Source organism: Pocillopora verrucosa, chromosome 13 (assembly GCF_036669915.1).
Source record: "Pocillopora verrucosa isolate sample1 chromosome 13, ASM3666991v2, whole genome shotgun sequence".
NCBI lineage: Eukaryota > Metazoa > Cnidaria > Anthozoa > Scleractinia > Pocilloporidae > Pocillopora > Pocillopora verrucosa.
In genome coordinates, this window is record NC_089324.1 from 6632024 (window position 1) to 6644739 (window position 12716).

Sequence of the window (12716 nt, forward strand, 5' to 3'; positions counted from 1 at the left end):
TCTTTCACTATGAACAAATTGCTCGAGAAAATTCAGATATTAAATGAATGAAAGTTCCATCGTTCAGTTTAACTGTAACCAAATACCTCACGTTTCAACTTTCTGGGTACTTTTTGTGAACGATTAAAATTAATTGCAGACGGTTTTTAGGCCGCTTGTCAACCAACGTAATGACACTATTGTTTATACAAATTCATTCTGAAACCAATATTTTTCTGTCAACCAAAGTGATTTGATAGAGAGAAAAGAGAGGATTCATAAGTTATTTATCGGCTTGAGGTAGTGACCGACGTGTTTGCTTAAAAATACTGCCCAGCCGGAAAACGAGGTATATTTATGAAAAATGACAACGAAAGTTGGGATGTACTCGGCGACTCACGAAAGCGTTACCGTGGCCCGTGGGTAGAGATAGGAAAATACTGACCGGGTAAAGAACCAATCAGATTGCAAGATTCGTTACCGTGCCCTCTAAAAAAACAATAAATATATATATATTATATATATATATATATATATATATATATATATATATATATATATATATATATGTATATATATGGGATTTGATGAAAATCTTAATAAGAAAATCTGATAGGTCTCGGAGAGATTTCACTCAGAGTGTTCGATAACTACGCTCTACTGTCTATTTTTTTCCATTTTTCCAATTTTGTTTGGTTTCTCTTTTAGTTTTAGTTTGACATACTCGGACTTAAGCCTTGTTCTCTGTGTAATAGCAGTATTCGCTGAACTCATGTAACCAGCGATCGGCGAGGATCGTGGCAATTCGCGCATAATTAATCACTGCAAGCTCACGAGAGCACGAATACCACAAACGTACTCTGGTATTTCGTAAACTTTGCCCCGTTTACCAGGGATAGAATCCTAACGAACTAGACTCAATCAATAGACTCGATTAAGCTCAACCGTTTAATTATACTCTCGTATTCACTCAGTTACAACGGGTGTGTATAGAGCTACTCTGCATAACTTGTAACGAACTCATTCTCATATACTACATTCTCTACATTGTGATTGGTTGTTGCTAAGCACTGATATAAAGGTTATTCAAAGTTGTGTCGATCATGCAAACCGATCAGTATTCCAAATCACGAAAGGCGGTGCTTCTAGCTCTTGATAAAAAATGACAGTCTCTGTAACTAAAAAACTGTCTCTCTTGATATAATGTTTACACTTGTTATCTGATATGTGTCACGCACGAAACACAAAGTCTCCGACAGGTATACATCATACGGTGTTTCAGCGCTTTCTGGGAAACTTTGAGTATCTATCACATAATCGGATAACTCGTCTTCAACGAGCTATATTTTACGAAATAGTTCTATCATGAACATGCCATTAAGATTAATTTTAACTGTCTCCACGAATTATATTTTATACAATCACTGAACACGTCTTTCACTTATCTACCATATTAAGAACATCTTTTAACTGGCCTATCATCATGTACGCTGACTCAAGCAGTAACAGTATTTCCGTAAAAGAGGATATTTATCTTCGACACAGTGAGGTTGGTGTCCATAAGCGTCCAGGCGGCTGATACCTCCCGCGAGTGACGGAGTCCCTTTCTTCATTCTAACAGATGCTTCATAAAATCCTTCATTAGGTGACGTCACGAACTGCAGCTGATACATTGTATCCCGGGCTAAAGTGTTCATTGACTTTTTACCGTAATTTAACCCGCATGAATCACATTTTTCGTCGCGGTACGTCGAGTCAAAAAACTGCATATCCGCATTTGGCATGTCACGGAAAGAGCTTTTGATTTCTTTTAGAACCAATTTGTGGCACTGCGTTTTCAACTCTGGGTGCTGAAAGATCAAATCGTTCATATGGGTAACCACAAAATCGGCTAATTTTTTTATCATTGGTTCCTCTGTGGAAACTTCTTCCAAGTTCAGACACGGGCACCAGTGCTCCTCAACTCCAGCACTCGCGCACGTGCGTTTATCTTTGTCAATTTTAGTAAACAGACTTTGGCCGGTTATTATATCACTGGGGTAGTTGGGATACGACAGGATGTGACGTAGTGTTGCGTACACGTCAAACGGTGAGGTCAGCACTTTGGAATTATGGATCAAATTCTTGTAAAGATCTGGATACTTCTTAGTAAACCACTTTGGGACTGTAATGGACATATAAGGAAGTCTCTCCTCTAATTTCCCTTGGAGAGTCTTTCTTATCCCAGTATATCGAATACCATGGTCACCAAATATAATCAAAAAAGTATTTTCCAGAAAAGACTCTCTCTCCAAGGTTTGTAATGTTCTTTTCAAATCATCATCGACATGACCTATTCTGTTCAGATCGTCATGAGATATAATTGCATTCACCATGAGAGAGAACTTGGGTTTCTGTTTGTATGCACGAAAGAAATCAACCAAATAGTCAAGAGACATATTGTGAAATGCTCGCCCACCGATACACTGAACAACCCGTTGAGTAATGTTGTCCGCCTCCATCCATAGTGGCCTGGCAAAATGGTCTGTGGGTGGATCTTTAAATCCGTGTAGCCGGTAATTAAAGGTTGCATAAGCCGTCGAGTCCTCAGAAAACAGGGTAGCGTATCCTTTCTGCTTTAAATCTCGAAAAATCCACCTCCAATTATCAACTGTCTTAGCATTTGGTTCACTTCTTCTCGCTTCTGGTTGTTCCTTTTCAGCTATACCAGTAAGCATTGCACACAGTTGGGCTGTTGTACCATCTCCCACAATTGTTTCACCTAGTATGAGTAATAAATACACATTAAGAGACTGGCCAATATTTATCGCCTTACAAGGGAAGGAGGGGGTCGGAGGACACGGTAAAATCTACCTGATACCCTGATGAATTTTCCTCTCATGGTAGCTATGTGCTTATACAAATATTAAAAAATATACAGGGATGGAAGAGATTAGAGGAGATGAGCGGCGAGGGAGTGAATGGTATTAAAAAAAAGACCCTCAATTTTTCTATAGTCCTCCCTTTATCCTCTGTTAACGACCCCCCCCCCCTCTATTCCCACTGAAAATTATGTGACCCCCCCCCCCCCAATTCTCCGATCCCCCTTGATGAAAAATAAGACTGGTCCCTTTTTCGATGGTTTAACAAATGATACGCTCAGATAATCTTCGAGGTTTGCAGTATTTTTCCAAACCCCGGCTAACGATAAAAACAACATCAGCGAAATTGTTGAAATAGTTTTAAATGACTGCCAAAAATCTGATACGCTTAAAGGTTCAAAGCACAAAAAATAGGATAAAACCGAAGTTAGAAACGTTCAGTGCGAACATTTCATTGCTCCGCTTTCCGTGCGTATTTTTGCCCCGTTCTACAGTATGTGCGCGTTCTGATACCTTTATATGGTAAAATGGCTTCAAAGTGGAACAAGAAATAGTGTTTTATATAGCCCTGCACGGCTGCCGCAGCTCAAACTGCGGTATTTATACCATGAAGTGAATAGATATTTTATACGGTAAGCCGAATTTTAGATGCATTTTGATTGATTTTTTTAATTATGACCTACTGGAGGACAAATGCGTAGATGACGTCACCGTTAACAACCTTTTGCTTTTTTATCATCTAAAACATACAGATTTGATGTTGCCGTTGGTCTGTGCAGTCATAGATCACAAAAGACGTCCAATGATGTTCTCGTTGAGAGTATCATTGACACGCGTGGCTGCACTTCGCCGTGTGCCACGTTTTTGTTCTTACCACACGGCAACTTAGAATCTATCCGTGAAATGGCTCCTGTCTAAGCATGAGCTGCTAGTCCATGGGCTGCTCGTTCTCTTAATCTTTCTCGAGTTCTTGTGACGATAACAATATCAATAAATTAACCAGCGATGAGCCGATGGACAAACCTATGAGACAGCGGATATCATCTTGTCCAAAATCAAATGCTAGAATTTTCACGGAAATGCACAACTACCAGTAGGTCTATAATCGGATCTCTGATAGTGAAGGTTCAGAACACCTTTAATTTTTCAAAGCAATTTAGATCACTTCACGTCGCCACGGCTTATGTCATTAGTACTTCTCATCGCGTCTTCGATACCAACAACTATACCAGACACTAGACACCGAAATTTTGAAATAAACAAACCTTGAAGAACGACTGAATTGAGATGTTTGGTCAAGTACTTCAAAGTGTTGGGCATCTTTCTCTGGAAGTTAGCAGCAGATGTGGAATCATACATGATCAGTGAGATATCAAGTGGAATACCACCAGGTTTCGCCGGTCTCGATAACACTTCATCCTTTGGCACGACCTGCATGTGTACGTCACTTTCGATCGCACCCGAAGTTTTCACGACATCGACACGGAGGTATTCAGCTTTCACGGTTGCCTTTCCATAGAGTGGGGATGAGGGGCGATCTGTGTCACGAAATGAGAAAAAGACGCACGAAGGATGTTATGTAAGTTTCTACCCTGCGCGTCAAGAATGTCAAGCAAACGAAAAAGTATCCCGGACGCAGTAGTCTCCTTTGCAGTCTGTGTTTGATCTCGTGGGGCGTGGTAGTAAGGCCGGGGGTAAAGCGCGTTTCGTAACGAGATCCAGCAATGGCTACGAGGGAGACTATGATTGCAGACGCTCGATTTTAATCAGGCGCGCCCAAGTTAGACCAATAAGCCTGCGACAGAAGTCAAACACGCAAGTGGAAGCTCTGTCATGTACATGTTGCACGTATATTGTGTGCAGGCCAACGAAAGCGATTATGAATGAAGATTATAAAAAGTCATTTACAATACAAAGGGAACTGGTTTTTGCTGCCGAGAGAAGTTTCCAAACTAATTATATGGGGGAGTGCATGTGACGGAAATTTGTTAGTGACTTTCACACCGCTTTTTGTAACACATATGGCACATCTCAATCTACTTTAAGGCAACTACGAGTGCTACTGTGAAGAGCTTTTGGCAGCGCCATATTCGTTATTTTTTTTAGGGTAATGCTGTGGAACAGTTTATCCTATTTTTTCTTATGTAATGTTCAATACTGCGCCAGAGTCCAGTTACTATTACGAGTACTTACATCCTTTGATCCAGTTCCACAATTTTCTAAAGATACCTGTTAAAAAACCACAAACCACGTTAATAGTCAGAAATAGGCTTCTCCTTGATTCCTTCGCGGTCGACTTATCCAAAATTTACCCTGATTTTTTATATATATATACTTTTCTGATACTCGTGTCCTCGGGCCCTATCACAGACAACACTTGCACCTCCACCGCTGGTTAATAAACTCCACAATCAGAGCGGCGGACCAAAAAGGGAGGGAGGTTGACCCAAAACTGCATGGTTCTTCTGCTGCTATTTGCCGGTTCAATTAAACGAAAACAAGCTAGGGAGAAGTCCGGGAAACGATCGGACATTGGCGGATGGCGTGACAGCTTTAGCTCAGCTCCACGTTTTGTACTCTGCTGCTGATAGAGCACGCTCTTTTAACCAATAATGTTTTTAGTATGATATAAATTATTCTAAAAACAAAGCAATAGTCATGAACTGAATCTCTCTTTCTCGCCAGTATTTCATTTAACAAAAGAGATGTATGCAAAGGTCTCTATTTTTATTTTATGTGTAAAGAATAATGCAAATCCAAATGCAAAATTCAAACCCGTTCTGAAAGTAACCAGAAAACGTTAGGAAAAGACTTTTAGGCTGTGCGATGGATTTATCCAGTCGATAAATTCCAATTCTGTTACAATATAGAAATGAAACCAAACTAAAGCCCAGGCGGACAAAATGGGCCGCTTATTCAAACAAAGTTTGTTTAACAAAACCGCATTCAAAACAATTAATCTCAACCCAAACTCTGTCTAGCGCGAATTAAGCTGCATCTTAAGTGGCGATCTATGTCAGAGCGGTCCAGGGCAATTTGTATCGGAAAAAGTTTTGCCTCAAACTTTGCCCATTAAGCTATCTTTGGTAGTTAATAAATAAAACCACATTGGTTTTATGGAAATACGTTAAAAAAACTTTTTTGACAGAATCATTTGCCAGATTTGCCGTTTAAAATGTGTAGAGTATCAATCAGTGTGTTTTAAAAGCTATACCCTATTATCTTTTCTTTTGCAAATGGTTAAAATGAAAGATTTATGAAGCTAACAATAAAGAACGGTCGGAGTTTGCCTAACAGATAATTTGCATAATTGTGCTGTCACGTTAGCAAAATCACCAAAAGTTTAAAGTCATTACGGCGAAGGAAGTAAATAAGTGCAAGACGTTTTTACATTTTTACTGTGCTTTCGAACATCTTATTAGAGCATGGTCTCTGCTGACTTAGCAGCTGGTAATGGAGCCTGATTAAATTAGGGAAATTCGCACAAAAGTCCTCGATAGGATTGCAATCTTGCGGTCGCAAAAAGCTATAGCTCTGGAGAGTTTCATCAAAAATCCCTAATCTAACATTTCCATTTGCGAACTATGACCTGACAGTTTGTAGATGCTATTGGAATGTTGAATCAATCCGTCATGTGTAGCCTGTGACTTGGTCACCAACTTCGAGGTGACGTTGATAAAGAAACTCTGGCAATGATCCGTGCTTAGCCAAACCAATTGAAATATCGTTCAATAGGGATCCCTAGGTAGCCTATATAGATGGCTTGAATGACGATCAATCTTGCTTCGAAGCAAGTATTAGGATAACAAGGTGTAAAGCAAACTTATTGGTGAGATCTTTCTGAGACGACAAGAACGAAAAACATAAGACTTGATTGATATGTTAATGAACGCCTTGTCCTCGGGCACGTGCAGAATTTCACGCTATCGTCACACAAGTTACAGCAGAAGAAAGCATGCAAAGCGCTCAGTACGTGGATACCAGAGCTCATTCGTAGCTGGTTAAGCACGAGTATGCACTCCATAGAGTGTCTTGTTTTGTACAATAAACGGCCTAGTTAGGTCACTAGAAGACCGGGGTCGATAACGTGACATGACATAAAGGGGCGCCTGACAACTAGGGGAACTTAATTTACTCACTTACCGAAAACTTGACGATCAATACATATATATATATATATCAATATTCGCCACTGTTCGAGACTATTCGCTAGTATTCGCTAATATTCGCTAGTATTCGTCATTATTCACGACTATTCGTAGTATTCGGTGATTATTCGGGTTTTATCACCAGCCTGTTCTTTATGATACGTTGCGTTATACGAGAAGAAATTAAAGACGGCATACGAGAATCACCTGAGATGACATATCGATTTTCATCCGCTGGTAAAATAAAATTTTACTTCATTAAAAGTTGTTATCAAAATAAATCATATCTTACCTGGTTTGGAGGGTTTCTGATTAAGTATTTTGGCTTGGTTAACAACGTGCTTTGGTTCGGAAAGTACAGTATGAAAATCATCTCCAGGAGCTCTTTCAATTATTCTGTATTGTACGGAAGATATATCTTCTCCTTTCACTTCCAGCATATTGTGAGCGTAAGTTGAATACGTTTTTCCTTCACATCGTAGCTTTCCAAGATCTGTCACAAACTGCATGATGCTTGGGTGAAACGGATCCAAACTCGGCAGTCTACAAGCTGACGAGAGATTTCCAACATTTTTCACATACTTAACTCGCTGATTTCTTTTAAAATCCACATAATGCTGCTTAAACGACGATTCCGCTACAACGGTGTCACTCAGCTTATAATAGAGGAGCAGTAGTAGTCCACCCGACACAGTGAAAAGCATAAGATTAATTTGGTTTCGTCGAAAGCCTCGCTGAATTTTCGTTGGACAACGTAAACATAAAAAAGCCCTCATCATCTTTGATGAGATACAGTGTAAGTGCTATGAATGAGCCGTAGTGAATCACGTCTTATCCAGTATTTTTGGTTTGTTTGTTTGTTTTACCTAATATATATGTCCCACACTGTACGTGTCTACGCTCGAAACCAATACAACGCTTTAGTTCGGTTTCGAAATCACATAGTTAAACACCTAGCGGTGTGCCCACTCCGATTGCGTTGCATTGTGGTAGCTTCAATCAATCAATCAATCAAATTTTATTTAAAGAGGCTGACACCCGGAAACATTGTTATAATTATAAACTAGACCGTGTGAGCAGGGTAACTGGGATACCTGGATGGTACTGGATCCTTGGAATGGAGTGATACTACGGGTGTCGGACTAGTATACTGAAATAGTGAGCTTAAGTCTGGCCAAGGGCATACACTTATTTCAAAACAAAGGCATGCTATGCATGCAAGAGTTAGTCTGGGAGCAAATGTCATAAAATAAGGTCCCGTGTGAAGTTCGTGCTGAAAGCAAGCACCTAGTGTAAAAGTGTTCATTAGGTCCTACTAAACATGAAAAGTTTTGGTGCCAGCTTTGCCACTTGCTCAGACGGCGGGGGGGTTAAATTCTGACCCATGAAATTCACCGTGAAAACGAGGCTGAAACACATAATTCCTCATAACTTTGTTAATAACGAACGAAAATACACCAAACTTGCTCACATGATTGAGCATGATACTCCCTGTTGATTTATGCTAATTTACATAGGTCACGTGACCTTACGCATGAAAGCGAGGCTGAAACATAATTTACTATAAATTTGTCAAAAAAAATCCTTATCATGCCAAACTTGCTCACCTTAGTCAGTTAGTCAGTGACTAGTAGGTGTAATGGCTTATAACTTTAACTTTTTATTTTATTGTGTTTTTCATCTTGGAATCGCTGAAAAGGTAATGACATCCTTGACATCTCAAAACATTTCATTTCATTTCACTAACCAGGGTCTTCTTACAAGGTCGAAAATCGTCCCTTATGACAGCAATCTGTGCTTCTTTTGTGAAGAGAAAGCGAAGTACCAGAACCCTCTGCATTTGGTGTCAACATCATCTGCTAGTAGCTCTCTTGATAATGCAATAAAGCAATCAAAGGATTCTAAACTGCTCGTGAAGCTCTCGACGGCTCTAGACAGCACTGACGCTCATTCCATATTACGGCACAAGAAGCGGAGTGGAACAGCTGGTTTGTCGGATGTACCAACCAAAGACAGACATAAAAACTGTCAAAACCCTCAGATGGTCCCTCTTTAAGAAAAATCAAGCTGAGTCTGAGAGGTTGCCGCCCACACAAGCTGCTCTCCATCAAGCCATACTGAGAGTGCACTACCAGCTTCTTGTTTGGAACAACGATCATGTAGTTGCCCTCACCAGAAGGCTATGGATGGCAAGATGAAGATGGAAAGTGGGTACCAGTCATGACAAATCTTCCACCAGTTCCAGAGGCAATTATACAGCTTGTCCAATGCAAGTGCGCCAAGTCCCGTTGCTCTAACAACCGTTGTCAGTGTCAAAAAGCCGGACTTGTCTGTACTGATCTCTGTCTGTGCTCTGAAGATTGCCAGAACGAGTATGCTGAGAGTGATGATGAGTATGATGAAGACGAAGTCGAACAGGAAATTTCATAGGAATGGACAACAGAACAATGTAAATAGATATTCAGTAAGACTTTCATGGAACCAGTATCATAAGTTGGCAAAATTATTGATTATGTGAACAAGATAGATTCTCAAATGGAGTCTCCGCAGTATTTGCTTTATCCGTCTCGTCCCTGTGCTATGGGCCATAGGACAATGATTAGTTGAAGTTTTTATATCTGAACTCGGATAACCAGAAATGTATCTGCCTAGTAGTTGTTAATACATTTGGCAAGACAAATGCCATCCTACACGATGCTACCAGATATATCCAGCCTCGTTTCCATGTATGGGGTCACGTGACACTACAAAGTGGCACCAATCGATGCAAGATGTCTAACTGACTAAGGTGAGCAAGTTTGGCATGATAAGGACTTTTCTTTTGACAAATTTATGGAAAATTATGTGTTTCAGCCTCGCTTTCATGCGTAAGGTCACGTGACCTATGTAAGTTAGCATAAATCAACAGGGAGGATCATGTCCAATCATGTGAGCAAGTTTGGTGTATTTTCGTCTATTATTAACAAAGTTATGAGGAATTATGTGTTTTAGCCTCGTTTCCATGCTGGATTTCATGGGTCAGAATTTAACCCCCCTTAAAAGCCGTCTGAGCAAGTTGCAAAGCTGGCACCAAAACTGTTTCATGTTTAGTAGGTCCTAATGAACACTTTTACTCTAGGCGCTTGCTTTCAGCACGAACTTCACACGGGACCACATTTGCTCCCAGACTAAGTTATTTGTTGTGGGGTGGATGAATTACTTAAAACATTGTAAGTGGTCTACATTCTTACAAAAGGAAAGAAGAGTATTAACGCGGAAAAGAACGAAAATGTCGAACTACCTCACACACAGGTATTTTGTGGTAGATTATGTGTGTTGTGCGAATAAAACGTAACCAAAAATAAACTGTATTGGTGCCACGGATACCTGTTAGTACAAAATGCAGACAGCAGTTGCAGACCGGATACAAAATGTAGACTGCAGATTGCAGAGTGGGTACAAAATGTAGACTGAGAATCTGAAGAGTTTTTACGTCTGGTATGTAATAACATGTCATCTTACAGCTTACTGAGCGTCACGTGATCACTTTTCCGCGGTCAGCCTTCACGATTATTTGCACTATTGTGGAAAATTCCTGGCCCATTTCTCGATGAAAATCGATCGTTATATAATTTCAAGCCTTCAATATAGTCTTCTTACTTTGCGCGCGAGTTGGTTGGTGAGATGTGCGTACAGACTTTTTACTAACGTAATAAAAGTAGATGACGTAATAACAGTAATAGTAAAGCAAGCTTAAAACGGCAGAAATCGCCAGAATCTACAACGGATACACAGGGTATGAGTAAGTTTTATTGATTTTACGAGAAAAATGTTTATATTTCGAAATATTTATCCTTGTAAATCGACCATATTTCGTTCCCTATACTATTCCTAATTTGCAACGGTTCCTCTCGTAACTTAACACCGAGTCACACAACGCGTGACGCGTTCATAAATTAATCGTTGGCTTTTTTCTCGAGGCGTGAGCTTGGGCCGCCTGTGACAAGACAATTACGAAAACAATACTTAACATAATAACATTAAACAAAAAACACAGGATTTTGGATCATGTGTTAATTAAAAAAGAATATCCATACAACTGCAATGAAAACAAACATAAGATTCACCTTTCTGATCGTAAAATTAATACCATTCGCACTGTTATCGTAGCTACGTTCCCTGGCATCAGGTGAATCCAACATGGCGTCTTTCGTCACAAGCAGTTTGCATCCATTAGAGTTTTGTTCTTCAGTCTCACGGTAGTAGTGTTGTTCAATAGATTGCATAGAATATATGCAGTTTGGTTTCAGATTTCAGATTTTGCTTTTTACAACAATTGTACGTTTTTCAACTAAGACATTGGCATTCTTGGCATACAAGGCATACAAGGCATACAAGGCATACAAGGCATACAAGGCATACAAGGCATACAAGGCATACAAGGCATTCAAGGCTTTCATGGCTTTCAAGCGTTCGCTACTCAATCCACTCCAAAATTACCGCTCAATAACATCTTTTAGTGTGGAATTGCCGCGAACAATACGACTTGTGTATGCGTCTGTAAGTATTTTGAGCGTTTGCGCCATAATGCTCCAGGTGATCGCAATCCAAACACGTTGAAATACAAAACGATTGAAAAAAGAGTTTTATAGGCCAAAATCTCGTGGTTCGTCATGTGACCCAGCCCTGTCTGTGTATGACAACGTCAATCATCATCAAGATAACACGCGTGATCAGCATGTGAACACCTCATTGGATCACAGTTAGTTGTCATGGTGTGGAGGCCCAATGACCACTGAGTACTATTGCGCAATTTTTCCATTTTGTGGCGGAGGAAAAAAAAAAAGACGACAAAAAAACAAAGGCATTTTATGACTGGGCTACCACAGGTATCCCAGTAAAAAGCCTATTATAATTTAAAAAAACCTATTTAAGATTTTAACTAAGACCTAATTAAAAATCACAAGGTACAACAGATCAAGATCCAAAAGTTAAAGGTAATCATTGAATGAAGGACAGATATAGATGAACTAGACCCTGTGAGCAGGGTAACTGGGATACCTGGATGGTACTGGATCCTTGGAATCAAGTGTAGTGATACTACGGGTGTCGGATTAGTATACTGAAATAGTGAGCTCAAGTCTGGCTAAGGGCATACACCTATTTCAAAACATAGGCATGCTATGCATGCAAGAGTTATTTTTTGTAGGGTGGGTGGATTAATAATAATAATAATAATATAATATAATATACAGTATTTATAGAGCGCTAATTCCCAATGGTCCAAAAGCGCTTTACATAATAAAAATAACAAAATCCTAAACCTACAAAACTACATTGTCATTCTATAAAAATTCCCAATGGTCCAAAAGCGCTTTACATAATAAAAATAAGAACAAAATCCTAAACCTACAAAACTACAAAACTACATTGTCATCCTATAAAAACATCATCATTCTATACAACATCATAACCAATTTTAAAAAGCCACGTCTTGAGCTTAGATTTAAAAGAAGAAAGGGAATTACAAGATCTAAGTTCGAATGGAAGTGCATTCCAAACAGAAGGTGCGGCAAAAAATTACTTGTGGTCTACATTCTTACAAAAGGAAAGAAGAGTATTAACGTGGAAAAGAACGAAAATGTCGAATTACCTCACACACAGGTATTTTGTGGTAGATTATGTGTGTTGTGCGAATAAATGTAACCAAAAATAAACTGTATTGGTGCCACAGATACCTGTTAGTACA

At 39.5% G+C, this 12716-nt stretch overlaps 1 protein-coding gene across 1 annotated transcript; it reads right to left on the reverse strand.

Annotated features, from left to right (window-relative positions):
- Positions 1–913: 913 nt before the first annotated feature.
- On the reverse strand, positions 914–7942 carry LOC131787452 (uncharacterized). Its single transcript, XM_059104559.2, has 4 exons — positions 7281–7942; positions 5034–5069; positions 4106–4378; positions 914–2740 (listed from the first exon to the last, which is right to left on the reverse strand). Exons 1-4 carry the CDS (start codon positions 7765–7767, stop codon positions 1461–1463), a joined length of 2076 nt encoding a protein of 691 aa, XP_058960542.2. The 5' UTR covers positions 7768–7942; the 3' UTR covers positions 914–1460.
- Positions 7943–12716: the final 4774 nt, after the last annotated feature.